The following is a 16,882-nucleotide window of genomic DNA, read 5'->3' on the forward strand; positions in this document are numbered from 1 at the left end:
ATTGTATAATGAGTCACAATTTCTTTTTGCCTTGAAGAGACAAATCCAGGGGAACATGACCCCCCCAATGCACATGGCCAGTATGGGTTAGAGGGCATCTTGATCTGCAGCCCCATTCCAGAGGCTTCCCTGACTGCAGCCATACAAACCCTTGACTTCCAGCCCCTTCTTCCCATGAAGGGCTATGAAAGGCTCCCAGTCTGATCAGTCTGTTAAGATCCTGAAAGCCTTAGCCCAACTTAATGAAAGTTGGGGCCAAACTTGGTGTCTTTGGGGTGACCTTGCTGCCTTAGAACAGCCCTTCTAGATCTCTAAGCTCACCCCAGGCCCACCATTGGAGGTTCTAAGCCCCAACCAAGTTCAGAGCATTTTTACCCTCACAGAGCTTTGGAACTGGGGAAAGGAATGAGAGTGAACATCTATACTGATTCCAAATATGCTTTTTATATTTTACATGCTCATGGGATTTATATGAAAAGAGGACTTTTGACAGCAAAAAGTCTTCCTGTTAAATATGCAAGGGAAATAGGCTCACAGATTCGGCTTCCTGTGCTGCTGCCCATTTGCCCCTTTCCATGGCATCTTTACTTCCCTAGCTCCGAAGAAAGGGGACACACCCTTTCTCCTTCTGGGTGGTTTCAAACACCCTGAGACCAGCTTCTAATCCCAGAATCAGGCCAGTAAGAGCTCCTTTGTGGCCTGCCCAGCTCTTTGCAGAGCGACTATGGGCCAGCACAAATAACTCAAAAGGTGGCTGAGGCATTTAAGATTAGCTTTCCTTTTTTCTTGTTACTTTCCACTTTTTTCCAGGCGTACCTGGAACAGAACTTTGCTCCTTGACTAGGAGATGGGTTCAAATCTGTAAATTTTTTTTGAGACACCTTTCAACAACAGTCTGGGACTTTTGGAGTCCCCCTTTCCCAATCTCAACAGAATCATGATTAACTCTAACTGCAAAGGTATCACACACCAAAGTAGTTGAGACAGCTCAGGGTTTGTTTTGTTTTTTTTTTTAAACTCACATTTTGTTGGGTTAAAAATCATAATAAATACACATTTTTATTTTTTCCAAGGTATCTTCATTTTGAAACTTTTTTTAAAAGGAAGAAATCCTCCAGGAATTTTTAACAAGAGAAAACATGAAATAGATTCTAAATTCCTTAATTAAAAATGTGACAAAACTGCTTCATCTGTAACACTAAATCCTGGCAGGAAACCAAAACGTGAGAAATTATGTATTAGTTCAGTCTAACCACCTGCTCTGAGCTGCTTGAGATCAACATGTAATCATGGTATGGCCACCAGCTTTCCAGGAAATATGATTCTGCCACAGAATAACAGGATTATGGTGGATACAGCACTTCATAAGACCTTCACAAGCAGAATTCTTCATTCATTTTTTCATTTTCCTTTATGTGCATTTAAAGTATATCTGGAAAATCAAATAATTAGAACATTAGGATACATGAGATACACTTTCCATTCATAAAAATAAAAGCTTTAATGTTAAATATAAGTAAGAGAATAAGTAAGTTTATATTTCCTCAGGACCAAGGGTGGAGAATGTCTGGCCTTTCGGTTGTAGAAGGCCCACAAAATCATTTGTGTAATGAACTGCAGGTCTTAGTTTTGCTGAAGAAGCTTCCACTGCTTGAATTCTATAAAGTGATAATCTTGCAAATGATGTTATAGATATCCAAATGGCCCTTTGCAGAAAAAAAAAATTCCCCACCCTTGCTCTAGACAAAAACTTAAAATAAAAGAATTTTACTTCCTTCCCCCCTTTTAAAAGGAAAACACATTGTATATATCTGCTTTATTCATATTTAAAAATTATAACCCTCAATGGGAAACTAATTCAAACCACTGGGTCACCTGTCTAAGAAACTTTATAAATGAGGATTAGGGATTTTGGGAATAAGATATATGTGTTATTAACAGTGGTTCATTTTGGGATTGTTTATGCTAGATCTTTGGAAACTGGTTTAAAATTTTTTAAAATTATTTTTCAATTATCAAGCTTTTTTCTCCCTCCCTTTCATTTTCTGAAAAAAATGACAGAATATTGCATATTACATACACACAGTTAATTAAAACATATTCCCATATTGGTTATCTTCTCTAAAAATTAATTTCTTACACTACATTATCAAGGTGATTAGCATTCTTAGTCCTCTGAAATTATGGGTGGTCATAATTTCAACCTTACAAACTGTGCTTTATTTAATTTCTTTGAGTTATCAAATCTTTCAAAAATGTTCATTTATACAATACCAATGTTTTAAATTGTTCCTTTGGTTCTACTCATTTCACTCTGAATCAGTTTATAAGTCTATTCCTGTCTTCTTGAAATCATGTTTTTCCTTATTTCTCACACAAATAATATGATAAATCCCTTTTCATTGCAAACCACAATATGTCTTCATTCCCCAATTAATGGTTTCCTTTAGTATCCAAATAGTTGGGTTTTTTTTTTTAAACATAGAGAACTTTTTTCTTCCATCTTTGATCTCTTTGGGATAGACCTAATAAATTGGTGGTTTTCTTGGGTAAGTTATTTCTAGTTGTAGACCTCTATTTTTGCTATTGTGATATATCATTCCATATATGCTGCTTCTCTATATGGTAGTTAGTAAAGTGTAAAACCACCTGGCTGTGGTTCCCTGATATTTGAATTCCTTTCTGGCTGCTTGTAGCATTTGTTTTTCTCTTATCTGGAAGCTCTAGATTTGGATTATGTGATTTATTGTGAGTTTTCATTTGAAGTTGATTTTATTTAGTAAATGATTAGCGGATCTTTTTATGTTTATATTGTGTTCTGTGGGGATTGAAATTGTCTCACCCTCAATAAAAGAGACTAAGGCAGAACTCTGAGCCAATGGCACTTTTTATTTTTTTATTTTTTACACTAATAGCTTTTTATTTTTCAGAATATATGCAAAGATAGTTTTCAACATTCACCTTGCAAAACCTCTGTGTTCCAAATTTCTCTCTCCCTCCCCTAGCAATCTAACATATGTTAATATATGTTAAACATGTACAGTTCTACTATGCACATTTCCACATTTATCATGCTTCAATGGCACTTTATTAAAGCCTCCATGGTTCTCCTCTATGAGGTGAACCCCAGATTTTCCTCACCATCTGATATGTCCTCTCTTTCCAGGGCTCTCGTGGATAGGACTAGCTATCCAGACATTCAAGCACAGCTATACAAATACAAATACAGTTGATGCATAAGCCAAAATAAACAAAATAATATGCTATCAGGGGTACGACTTGGATGAAACAAGGAATATCTCCACTAATTGGTCATAGTGGAGATTTTTCTAATCGGTCATAAGATGAATGGGCTTCTCCTTAGGTTGTGGCAGAAGGAGACAGTACAAGCAATCACAGGTTGGGTAAAGCATCTGATTAAAGCAGTCAGAAGATGGTCATTTGTGCTCGTTGGGTAAGAAAGAATGGTCCAGAGGTACAAAAATATATTGAGGTACTTTTTATATAGTTGAGACACCTTTACCATTCTGGGTTGGGTCACCATGATGAAGAAAAATAGGGATGGAGGGCTTCTAGTTAATTTCCTATAATTAAGCAAGTGGACTTAAAATCTGTAACTCCCAGGATTTTTTTTTTTTTTTGCTTTTATAGAACTGGGGCCTAAATATATAGAACTTTGATGTGATTTTTACCAAATTGATTAATATTGAATGAAATAGATTTGGGATTCAAATGAATTATTTCTCAGAGTTCTATTATTAAAACAAGAGCACAATATGAAAATAGATAATAATCTATCAATCAGCTCCTGAAAGAAACCCCAAAATGATAATTCCCAATGATTCTTTTTTTTTTTTTTTTTTTTTTTTTAAGGCAGTTGGGGTTAAGTGACTTGTCCAGGGTCATACAGCTAGGAAATGTTAAGTATCTGAGACCAGATTTGAACTCAGGTCCTCCTGACTTCAGGGTTGGTGCTTTAACCACTATACCACCTAGCTTCTTCCCTAATGATTCTTATTATCCTTAATGTATTTTCCAGGTTATTTTTTAAAATTTAAGTATATTACATTTTTCTTTATTTTCTCAATTTAGACTTTCTTTTAGTAATTTTTGTCTCCTAAAATATTTAGCTTTTATTTGATCAATTTTAAATTTTAGGAAATTACTAAGATTAATCTCATACTTCTCAGGCTGGCTAAGATGATAGGAAAAGATGATAAATGTTGAAGAGATGGTGGAAAACAGGAACACTAATACATTATTGGTGGAGTTATGAAATGATGCAGCCATTCTGAAGAGCAATTTGGAACTATGCCCAAAGACTGTTATGGAACAGTCTCCTTCCAGGGTCTGTCTCCCAAAGAGATCATAAAAAAGGAGAATGAACTCACATGTATAAAAATATGTGGGGACAGGTCTTTGTAACAGTTTGGATTTGGGGTATGAGATAATGAATAGTCTAGGATGGCTCCTAAATTGAGGGACTGGAAGATTGTAGTGCCCTTAAACAAATAAGCAATAGGTATGTAGCACACTGAAGTTAGTTCTTTCTCCACTATACCAAGTTGTCTAATTAGTAACATGTATGCTAAAAATTCAAAATTATTTTAAACAAAATTTTAAAATGCACAGAAGAAAACAAAAAAAGTATACAATGGACAAAAATAGAGTAATTTTATTACTCATATTCATCCATCCCACTTATCTATGTACATATTACACACACACACACACACACACACACACACACACACACGCATTCCCAGGAAGGATTCAGTTTTCAAGTAAAAGTTTCTTTCCTTTTTCTTTTCTTTCCATTTTTGTTTCAATATGGACTATTAGATTCACATCTTAATTTATCACAAGCCAAATTAAATTTTGATATTTTAATATTGCTTCAGTCACTTCCATTCTTCTAGAGAATTTCTTTTCAGTTTTTTTTGCATTGAAATTCCTTAGGACAAACTTCCACCCTCAGAGTGATTTCAAAATAATATCCTTTACTGCTATCTTTGTGGGCCACTGCCCCAAATGCCGTCTCAGATATTTACTAGCTGTGTGACCCTGGCTGTCACTTATCCTAGACCAAACAATCAGACCTGTTTTATAGAAAACTGCCAAGGAAGAAACTTCCTGTGCTGAAGTAAATAGGCTTCTATCTAGGGAATCTTTATGGTTTGGCCAGGCTCACTCAGTTTGGTCTGACTCTGAGACTACAGCGTTATTAAACTGTGTCACATGCTGATTCTTTCCCTTTAAAAATTAAACTAACACTAAATGCACATGTACACTTGTCTTAACTAATGCCATTTTTCTCACAACTTACACTGTTGGAGGCTAAGAGCCTAAAGATGAAATGCAACACCAGATGGTATAGATGGTGTATTAGGTCACCAGATGAAGTATCTTCAGGGGAGCTTGTTCACCCACCAAGATAATGCTTTTTGTTGATTTCTGTCTGCACCAATTGATGTATTATAAGGTGAATGGTCTGAATCCCCTCATCCCCTTCGGATAGACAGATGAAGGAGCATGCCTCTAAAAAAATCAAATGATTTTCACTTCTTGGGTGGAAGAGGTCTTCTTAAGCCAAATTTCTTGTCTTTTAGCAAAGACTGAATGTGCTCTGCCGAATTTTTCTGAAGTTCAAGTTCATGTAAGTGTTTCAGTTCATATGCCCTTTCAGCATCTAATGCTAAAGATAAAAATCAAAATATCAAGTATTTATTAAGTGGCTTCTGGGTGTCCAACACTGGGCTAGAGAATGTTCACACACAAAATCAAAAATAAAACAGTTTCCAATGTTAAGGAGCTTATACTAAATTAAATGGAACATATATATACATAGGCACTTATATGAATATATATTAAATATATAAATATAATTTGGGAAAGGGAGAGGAACTAGCAACTAAAAGTATTAGCAAAAACTTTGCAATTGAACTGAATTTTGAAGGAAGCTAGATGAGCCAAGGAGAGGTTGTTCCTCCTTTATTCTTGAAGATCAATGACATCAAGAAGGTGATGTCTTTACTTGCAAGTGACTGCAAAGTCATCAGTCTCACTCTTGCTTCCAGAATCATTTGGAGTCCAGGGGCAAAACATAAGGCAGGACAATTGGTAATGCCCCTCTCCAAGGAGAGAGAATTTGAGGTAAGACCACCAATTAGGAGGTAATTATAATTGTTTTAAATGAGATGTGTTGAGAGATTGAACTAGTTTGGTGGTTGTATTAGTAAAGAGAAGGGGACAGAAATAGACACATAGTTTGGCTTTTCATCAAGCACAATTTGGTATAAAAGTTTTTTTGTTTTTTTTTTGGTTTTGTTTTGTTTTGTTTGTTTAACTCTTAGCCAGTCACATTCTAAAAACTTAATATAAAAATGTTTCATCATGATTGAGCCACCACTGGGCATTCAGCAAGAGAACAGCAAAATGTGTATGGGACTATAAATTAATATAATCATTTTTGTTAGAGAATATCTGAATTACATTAAATACATTTTAGAAATGTTTAAGGAACTTACTTTCTGTTGTGGGGAGTAGCGTGTCCTCAGTTTTTTTCCCAGTATTTATTTTAAAAGGACAGCTATAAATAATATCTTCAAAAAGAGGTACTCCAATACTTGCAATGTTGTCGTACAAGGACTTTGTAAGCATAGCTAGCTCCCAGGGCTCCTGACTGTGGCAGAAATAAGTGGATACTGTGAATTAGTCAAAATACAAAAATATAGAAAGCTATGATAAAACATACACTGTATATTTAGGCTATTCTTTGATTTTACAATTCAGTCAGGAAGGGCTTCTTCTGCAATGAGAAATGTCATTTATCTCTGCCCTTGGATAAAGCTACTTTTCTGTTGTCCACCAACTTCACTAAGAGTATATGTCCCTCCTTGTCTCTGTAATTCATGGGATAAATAGAAAACAAAATCTATTGGCTTTAAGTTCCCACCATGTTTTTTGTTTTTGAACTATTCTTGAATGATCACCAACTTTATAATATAAAATTATGGGATTTCAGATGTAGCAAGGGACTTAGTTACCATCTAATCCAATTCATACCTGAAAAAGTATCTATCACATACTTAACAAGTGATTCTCTGGTTTTTGCTAAAAGCCCCTTAGAAAGGATTATACTACCTCCTCCCAAGGCAGTCCACCCACTTTTGTATAGTTTTAATTTTTTGGAATCGTTTCCTGACATCAAGCCCAAGTTTGCCTCTTTGCAATTTCTACCTTTTGAACCTAATTGAATCTCTGCATCAAGCAGAACAAGTCTTTTTTCTCTTTCACAACATAAGTATTATGATCCCCTTCTCCCCTTCCCCCAAGCTTCTATTGTCCAGGCTAACTATCTTCGATTCTTCAATCAATCCTTATATGATATGTAGTTAAGGCCCTTCACTATCCTGGTTGCTGCCATCTAGAATCAGTTCTTACTTTCATTAATCTTTTCATGGCATTAGCTTTTCTGGGTTTATAATGAAAATCTCTTTGATAATGTATAATGTAATGCCCTTTGCTCTTTTATGGACTTTTTTTGATTGTTCCAAATTCTCAACTTCTTTAGCAAACTCTCAACTAATAATATTGTACCCTGAGAGACCTCAGATAATAACATGGAAAAATCTGAGGTTGCTCTATACTTTGAGATCCCACTATTGGTCCCACCTGTGGACAAGGTTGCCTTGCTAAACTAGATGTTACTTAAAATGTCAAGAAAAAAGAAAGAACCACAATTAACATTTTCATACATATTGTGATATTTTTATATTTTAAAAACAGTATCAACTCTATAGTGTTAGTCACATTTTCCCTTCCCTTTAAGAAGCTGCTAGCTATCCAACTAGTCAATATAAAGCCATTTTATCAATGAAGCAATTCCAAAGGCAAGCCACTATGGAACTTTTAATAAAAGTATTTCTAAATTGTTCTGTTGTACAATGCTGTATGAAGATGTATTCTGATGGAAGTGGATATCTTCAACATAAAGAACATCCAACTCACTTCCAGCTGATCAATGATGGACAGAAACAACTACACCCAGAGAAGGAACACTGGGAAGTGAATGTAAACTGTTAGCACTACTCTCTATCTACCCAGGTTATTTATACCTTCGGAATCCAATTCTTAATGTGCAACACGAAAATTGGATTTACACACATATGGTACACATCTAGGTTATACTGTAACACATGTAAAATGTATGGGATTGCCTGTCATCTAGGGGAGGGAGTAGAGGGGATAATTTGGAAAAATGAATACAAGGGATAATGTTATAAAAAATTACTTATGCATATGTACTGTCAAAAAATTTTTATAATTATAAAATTAATAAAAATAAATAAATAATATTATATTAGTCAAAAAAATAAATTGTTCTGTCGTAGTAGAATTTGGATATAACAAATATTTTTTTTAAATTTAAATTTACTTTTAAATTAAAGGTTTTTAAATTTAAACTTAGTTATGTCAAACATCTGTCCATGTGGCTCTTTTCAACAGCAAAGTAATTCAGGCCAGTTCTAATGGTCTTATGATGAAGAGAGCCATCTGCACCAAGAGAGAGTGGGAATTGAATATGGATCACAACATAGTATTTTCACCTTCTTTGTTGTTGTTTGTTTGCCTTTTGTTTTCTTTCTCACTTTTTACCCTTTTTGTTCTGATTTTTCTTGTGTAGCATGATATTTGTGTAAATATGTATAGAGGAATTTATTAAATTATTTGCTGTCTGGGAGGAGGGGAAGGAGGAAGGAAAAAAATTGGAACACAAGGTTTTGCAAAGGTGATTGCTGAAAATTATCTATGTATATGTTTTGAAAATAAAAAGTTTTTTATTCCAATTTTTCCCCTCCTTCTTCCACCCTCTCCCCCCCAGATGGCAGGTAGACCCATACATGTTAAATATGTTAAAGTATATATAAAATACAACACACACACACACACACACAGAGTTATTTTGTTAGTTAATAATATAGTTAATAGTTATTTTGTTGCACAAGAAGAATCGGAGTTTGAAATAATGTACAATTAACCTGTGAAGGAAATAAAAAATGCAAGCGGACAAAAACAGGGATTGGAAATGCTATGTTGTGGTTTCTACTCATTGCCCAGAGTTTTTTTTTTTTTTTTTTCTGGGTATAGCTGGTTCTATTCATTATTGAACAAATGGAACTGATTTGGTTCATCTCATTGTTGAAGAGGGCCACGTCCATCAGAATTGATCTTCATATAGCATTGTTGAAATATATAATGGTCTCCTGGTCCTGCTCATTTCAGTCAGCATCAGTTGATGTAAGTCTCTCCAGGCCTCTCTGTATTCATCCTGCTGGTCATTTCTTACAGAACAATAATATTCCATAACATTCATATACCACAATTTATTCAGCCATTCTCCAATTGCTGGGCATCCACTCAAGTTTCCAGTTTTTGGACACTACAAAGAATGCTGTCCACAAATGAAAATGAAAAGCTTTAATACATTTAAAAAAAAAAACACCTATGTCCATATTAGTCATATTATGAGGAAGAAATAAAGAGAAAAAAAACTAATCTGCATTCAGAGTCCCCTGAAAATGGATAGAATTTTTCATTATTGGGTCATTTGGAATTGCCATGGATCACTGTATTGATCAGAATGATTAAATCTTTTACAGATCATTATTGTCGTATTACCACTTAATATTGTTCTCCTGCTCATTTCACTTTTCATCAGTTAATACATTTTTGCAATCTTCTGAAACAATATTTATTATAGCACAACGTTATTCACAATCATACACCATAATTTAAATACATTTGCAAATATAAATTTGCTCAGAGAAAGATGTAGGTAAATTTGGGGAGTTTTAGCACTTTTATTGCTTTTTCTAGAAATCTGATAAAATTTCAATACTGACACAAATTCTATACTTGAAAGCATAATGGCCTTACTATATAGAAGATGTTTTATATTATTAAAAGGATGCTCTTAGCACAAACAACATATTGTTATTATTGTTATTATTATTATTTTCCTGAGGCTGGGGTTAAGTGACTTGCCCAGGGTCACCACAGCTAGGAAGTGTTAAGTGTCTGAGACCTGATTTGAACTCGAGTCCTCCTGAATTCAGGGCTGGTGCACCATCCCTTGTGCCACCTAGCTGCCCCCACAAACAACATATTATTAAATATCATATTCTTAGTTTATAGGACTCAGACCAACTCCTCTTTAGATTCCTCAAGAAAAAAAGTGCTTTGAAACCATTTGGAAGAAAAAAATGAAGATATGCAATTATCACATCTACCTTGTCATCATCCCAAATCTTTAATTTTTTTTTTTAAGTTTTGGTTTTTATAAATAATTTGAGATGAGAAGGACTGGGAGCCAAGAGGCCTGTGTTCTCATACTATCACTGACATTAAGTTGAAACAAGTCACTTTATTTTTCTGAACTTCATTTTTCTTATCTCTAATTCTTGGTAAACTTTAAAGTACCATAAAGATATTAGATAATTACAATTAGATAAATACAATTGAGCAGGTTAAAAGTTCTGCTCAATTCTTTATCCTTGGGTATATAGGGTATTTATGGAACACAGTTTCTTGTGGTCAGATCAACAAATCACTGTTCTTAAACTAGTCACTAAATCATGGAAATACTTCAGCTAGAATGAATTTTCCTTTGTAATGGTGCTTGTTATAATGTAATTTTACCTATCATTCAAAGTAATGTCCATAAATACCTCAAATTTCAAGAAAGCTATCTTAAATTCTGAGTTACTCTAAATTTTCCTAAAGTTAGGATTTCATGGCATGTCAAGGGCATCTCTAATTATTTCAAAGGTAATTGTTTAAATGCTCCAAATAAAATTGATGTTTCATGTCATAGAATTACTAGTAGAGGAGAAAAAAACATGAAGCAATTGGGATATGAAAGGTTTTCTACAAAAATTGCAAACTAGAATTGCCTATATATCCTTTTAGAATTTGTTTTCATATGACAGATATGATGGCCAATGTAAAAAATATATACAATCCCCAAATGCAGACTTCACAAAGATAGGTTAAAACAGGGAATGAAACAACTTTTGTTATTGCTGCTGTTCAGTATTTTTTCTTTTCTATACAACTTCCTTTGAAAACATTCTAGACACAATTATAATCTGTACCAGAAAGCAATTAGTCATTTTGTCAGTAACCTGAAAGTAATCTAACTTTTCTGACATGAAGCAGGAGAAACCTGTTTTTTTGTTGTTGTTGTTGGCCTTTTTTTTTTTTTTACATAAGATATGAAGATGTAAGAAATGTTCTGTCAAACACCACAAAAAAGATGTGTTAAAAAAAACTTCATTTTTGTCATAAATATTCTACCAATACTTACACGTTGTAACAACTTCCTCGCAAAACTGATTTCACTGTGCGTTTTCTTGGCAAACCATATGCCATACCGAATAATTACAATTTGACCTCTTTTGATGTAAAAATAAGATCTTCTTTTGTCACCCTTTGAAATGTTCACAAGAGAGAATTAATGCCAATGTTTTTTCATTTGACGATTTATTCTAAATAAACACATCAACATTCAGAATAAACTCTGAAAGACTTACCTCTCTTCTTGAAGTTACTATATGCTATTTTTTTCAGTGTTTCTTCTGAATACTACTTTATCTTTTCCTTGCTACCATTTAGACCATGCCTTTCTCTCTTTTTTTTTAATTTTAAATTTTTAAAATTTTATTATTTTTAAAAATTTTATAATTATAAAATTTTTTGACAGTATATATGCATGAGTAATTTTTTTTATAACATTATCCCTTGTATTCATTTTTCCAAATTTTCCCCTCCCTCCCCTAGATGACAGGCAATCCCATACATTTTACATGTGTTACAGTATAACCTAGATATACTATATGTGTGTAAATCCAATTTTCTTGTTGCACCTTAAGTATTAGATTCCGAAGGTATAAGTAACCTGGGTAGATAGACAGTAGTGCTAACAGTTTACATTCACTTCCCAGTGTTCCTTCTCTGGGTGTAGTTGTTTCTGTCCATCATTGATCAACTGGAAGTGAGTTGGATGTTCTTTATGTTGAAGATATCCACTTTCATCAGAATACCTCTTCATACAGTATTGTTGTTGAAGTGTATAGTGATCTTCTGGTTCTGCTCATTTCACTCAGCATCAGTTCATGCAAGTCTCCGCAAGCCTCTCTGAATTCGTCCTACTGGTTATTTCTTACAGAGCAATAATATTCCATAACCTTCATATACCATAATTTACCCAACCATTCTCCAATTGATGGACATCCATTCATCTTCCAGTTTCTAGCCACTATGAAAAGGGCTGCCACAAACATTTTGGCACATTGACAGGTCCCTTTCCCCTCCTCAGTATTTCTTTGGGATATAAGCCCAATAGCAGCAATGCTGGATCAAAGGGTATGCACAGTTTGATAACTTTTTGGGCATAGTTCCAAATTGCTCTCCAGAATGGCTGGATTCTTTCACAACTCCACCAACAATGTATCAGTGTCCCAGTTTTCCTACATCCCCTCCAACATTCATCATTATTTGTTCCTGTCATCTTAGCCAATCTGACAGGTGTGTAGTGGTATCTCAGAGTTGTCTTAATTTGCATTTCTCTGATCAGTAGTGATTTGGAACACTTTCATATGAGTGGATATAATTTCAATTTCATCATCTGAGAATTGTCTGTTCATATTCTTTGACCATTTATCAATTGGAGAATGGTTTGATTTCTTATAAATTGGGTCAGTTCTCTATATATTTTGGAAATGAGACCTTTATCAGAACCTTTAACTGTAAAAATATTTTCCCAATTTGTTACTTCTACAATACTAATCTTGTTTACATTCGTATTGTTTGTACAGAAACTTTTTAGTTTGATGTAATCAAAATCTTCTATTTTGTGATTGATAATGATCTCTAGTTCTCAAGACCATGCCTTTCTCAAACAGGATGTCACTATTGATGAGGAGGACTAGGTCAGCAATTAGAATACTCGGATGATGAAGCTTTGATTTATTTCCTGGCTAATCTCAGAATCACAAAGTTGGACAGGACCATTTTGGACAGTGGCCATTTTGTTCAGCCCACATCTGAGTCTCTTTCACATTATTTCTGAGAAATGACTCTTCTTGAAGATCTCCGGTGTTCCTTTCATTACCTTCCAAACAAGTACACTTAATTTTTGGACAGGTAAGTTAGGAAGTTTTCCCTTACATGAAGCATTTCATCTTCTACTCACTACTTTTAGGTCTAACTTGTTAGAATAAGTTTCCACATGGCAGTCCTTCATTGACCTGAAGAAAGCCAAAATTATGACTCTGCTGCCATTTTCTCTTTTCCAGACTAAACATTTCTAGTTCTTACTTATACTTGTACAGTACATTCTCTAGTCCTCTGAACATTGTAGTATCTTTCCTCTGGTTTGCTAATGTCCTTTCTAAAATATGATGCCTAGAACAGAACACAATATTATTCTTGTTCTCTGACAGAGAACTGTGTTCCATTTTGTTCAATTATTTCAGTCATATCTGACTAATTTTCTTTGGGGTTTTCTTGGCAAAGAAACTGGAGCTTTTGCCATTTTCTTCCCCAGCTCATTTTACAACTGAAGAAACTAAGGCAAATAGGGTTAAGTGATTTGCCCAGGCTCAACCCTGCTAGTAAGTGTCTGATGCTAGATTTGAATTCTGGAAGCTGAGTCTTTTTGATAATCATGCCCTCGTACTGTCACCTAATTCCCCTATTTTCATTACCATACTGTGTTTGTGACCATGTTAATCACATACCAGAAATAAAATGTGACTTTGCAGAGGGTTACCTTTCTCTCTCTTTACTCCTACCCATTAAAAAATAAAAATATAAAACAAATAACTTTTTATTTTTTGAGATAATTGGAGTTGTGACTTTGTCCATGGCGTCACAGCAAGTAAGTGTTCAAGTGTCTACTGCTTCTTTCAAATTAGGCCCTTCTGACTCCAAGTCAAGTGGTCTATCCACTGAGCCACCCAACTGTCCCCAGATTGTTTCTTTCCTTTTTAAAAAAGAATATCTTTTTATTTTCAAAATGTATGCAAAGATAGTTTTCAACATTCACCCTTGGCAAAACCTTGTGTTCCAAATTTTCCTCTCCCTTCCCTCCACCCCCTTTTCTAGTTAGTAATTCAATATATGTTAAATATGTGCAATTCTTCTATATATATTTCTACATTTATCATGCACAAGAAAAATCAGATCAAAAAGGAAAAATATGAGAAAAAAACAACAACAAAAAAAGGTGAAAATACTATGTTGTAGTCCACATTCAGCTCCTATAGTCCTTTCTCTGGATGCAGATGGCTCTCTCCATTACAAGTCTATTGAAACTGGTCTGAATCACTTCATTGTTGAAAAGCGTCTAAGTTCATCAGAATTAATCATCACATAATCTTATTGTTGCTGTGTATAATGTTATCTTGATTCTACTCACTTCACTCAGCATCAGTTCATGTAGGTCTCTCCAGGACTCTCCAAAATCATCCTGCTGATCGTTTCTTATAGAACAATAATATTTAATATGGTATATCAATATACCATATCTCATTCAGCCATTCCCAAACTGATGGGCATCCATTCCTTACTGTTACAAAAAGGGCTGCTACAAACATTTTTGCACATATGGGTCCTTTTGCCTTTTTTTTTTTTTTTTTTATGATCTCTTTGGGATACAGACCAAGTAGAGACATGGTTGGATCAATTTACAATTCCACAACAATGTATTCAAGTCCCAGTTTTCCATTTATCATTATCTTTTCCTGTCATCTAGCCAATCTGAGGGGTATGTAATGGTACCTCAGAGTCATTAATTTGCATTTCCGAGATTGTTTCTTAAAGTAAAAACTAGGGTCTTTGAAAAAAATCATATCTCAAATTTTTAAAAGAGTTTTGTCATTTTTTAAATTTTGTTTTTTGCTGAGCCAATTGGGGTTAATTAAGTGACTTGCCCAGGGTCACACAGCTAGGAAGTGTTAAGTGTCTGAGCCAGATTTGAACTCGGGTCCTCCTGACTTCAGAGCTAGTGCTCTATCCACTTCGCCCCTAGCTGCCCCGTCATATTTATGTTTTATGACAAGACAATTGGTGTGATATTTTTAAAGAGCACTAGAGTTACCTTTCAAAGCAGCACTTTTCACTTTTGGGAAAATTGTAATTCTGAGGAAATTTTCTTACATATAGAAAACTGTTCAATTTCCACGCATTGCTCTCAGATCTGACTTTAAATGGATACACTTTCTAGAACCTAGTCTGAAGTTTTCTTGAATTGTTTGCTCTGGAGGCAAACTTTTCACTCCAATAAAAGCTATTGTGTCCTTACAGTTCCAGAACCCCATGGGCCTGGATTTAACCGTCATTCCTCTTATTCCTACCCCTCCCCTCATTCCAGCCCCCATCCCTCTTCTGCCTCGCAGGAGTTCTCACATAAACCTTCCCCCCTCCCCCCCTCATCTTGCACTTCTCCACCCACGGAACATCCACCCGAACCCATTCCCGCGCTTCCTCACCGATGTTCGCCTTCTCGAGGGTCTCCTTCCGAGGGGGATGGCCCAATCCTCAGCGCCAGGCAGGCGGAGGCATCAGGACGGCTCTGTTCAGCCCCGGCGCCTTACCGCTCCCCTCCCAGAACAGCTTCTGCTGGGACAGCTCCTTCAGGGTGGTTCTGACCCGGGGTACTGCCCGGGGTGCCGCCCGAGGTCTGCCCGAGCGCTGACGCAGCTGGCCCACAATAAAGGGGCTTTGTGGCTAACCGCCCCCCGGCGACCAATGCCGGGCCGTAAGTGCCCTGAAGCTTACGATGTCTGTCGGCAGCCGATCCGGGGAAAAAGCTTAGAACTTCGGAGTCTTTCGAGCCGAGTTAGAATTCTCAATTCCCCATCAGCTTCTTGGGCCAGTTTCTTCAGAAACAAAACAGATCCTATGAAGTCCTTTTAGCAGAAATAGAGGGCTATGGAAGTGGAATGTTTCATTTGCTTTTAGTCATCATGCATGTAGTAGGATGCAAGGAGTGACTTGTTTTAAGAAATGAAGATTAAAAACAAAACAAAAACATAATAATCCACAAAAACATAGAAAAAAGAAAAATTGTGGCCATCTCTTTCAGTTTCTGTTTTTTCCATAACCGCTAGCATCAATAATCTCAACACTCAAAATGAAAGCATCATTCTGGTACCATTTTTTCTTTCTGGTCATATTCTAAGTTGTGATAAAAAATAGTACCAGATTTGAATGGAGGGACAGAAGAGAGGGGAAAGTCTCACAACACAGAAAAAAAAATGAGGAAGTTAGAGAAACAGAACACATTTTTGGAAACATTATGTGCAGAGCCAGGATCCCCAGGTAATTGGGAAGATATCATCAGCAGTGACCTGTTAAATGTTTAACAAAGATATTCTGTGACACACTTTTCAATTTAATCTACATAATGGATTTGCAGTTTCATGTACAATCATCTTTATTTTTCTATTATGCTGTGTAATGGAAATGCTTGTTTTATTTCTAAAGTTCAGAATAAAATAAATAAAAAGTTTAATATGGATTATCATTTCCCCCAACACTTTCTTAAGTCTAGACAATCAAGAAAACAATAATCCATGTCATAATTTGTACATTTGTTTTTGAGTTCTGTATTTGAAGATCAAACCTCTTATGTAGGTCTGGTTTTTTCATCAAAAATAGATGGAATTCATTTATTTCGTTAAATGTCCATCTTCTTCCCTGGAAAACGATGCTCATTCTTGCTGGGTAAGTTATTCTTGGCTGCATACCAAGTTCCTTAGCCTTTCGGAATATCATGTTCCAGGCCCTGCGTTCTTTTAATGTGGACGCTGCTAGA

The 16,882-nt window shown here is 35.2% G+C and overlaps 1 protein-coding gene across 2 annotated transcripts; it reads right to left on the reverse strand.

The window, feature by feature from the left end:
• Positions 1-1,056: 1,056 nt before the first annotated feature.
• C6H4orf36 (chromosome 6 C4orf36 homolog) lies at positions 1,057-16,376 on the reverse strand. Of its 2 annotated transcripts, none has more exons than XM_074274953.1 (5): positions 15,555-16,376; positions 11,369-11,491; positions 6,528-6,682; positions 5,327-5,695; positions 1,057-1,432 (listed from the first exon to the last, which is right to left on the reverse strand). In XM_074274953.1, the coding sequence occupies exons 2-4, from the start codon at positions 11,431-11,433 to the stop codon at positions 5,559-5,561; spliced, it is 357 nt and encodes a 118-aa protein (XP_074131054.1). In that variant the 5' UTR covers positions 11,434-11,491; positions 15,555-16,376; the 3' UTR covers positions 1,057-1,432; positions 5,327-5,558. The 2 variants fall into 2 exon arrangements, with proteins under 2 accessions (XP_074131054.1, XP_074131055.1); XM_074274954.1 differs by having other exon boundaries at positions 5,431-5,695; positions 15,555-16,375.
• Between the last annotated feature and the right edge of the window lie 506 nt (positions 16,377-16,882).

This window comes from Sminthopsis crassicaudata, chromosome 6, assembly GCF_048593235.1.
Source record: "Sminthopsis crassicaudata isolate SCR6 chromosome 6, ASM4859323v1, whole genome shotgun sequence".
In the NCBI taxonomy this organism is placed as follows: Eukaryota; Metazoa; Chordata; class Mammalia; order Dasyuromorphia; family Dasyuridae; genus Sminthopsis; species Sminthopsis crassicaudata.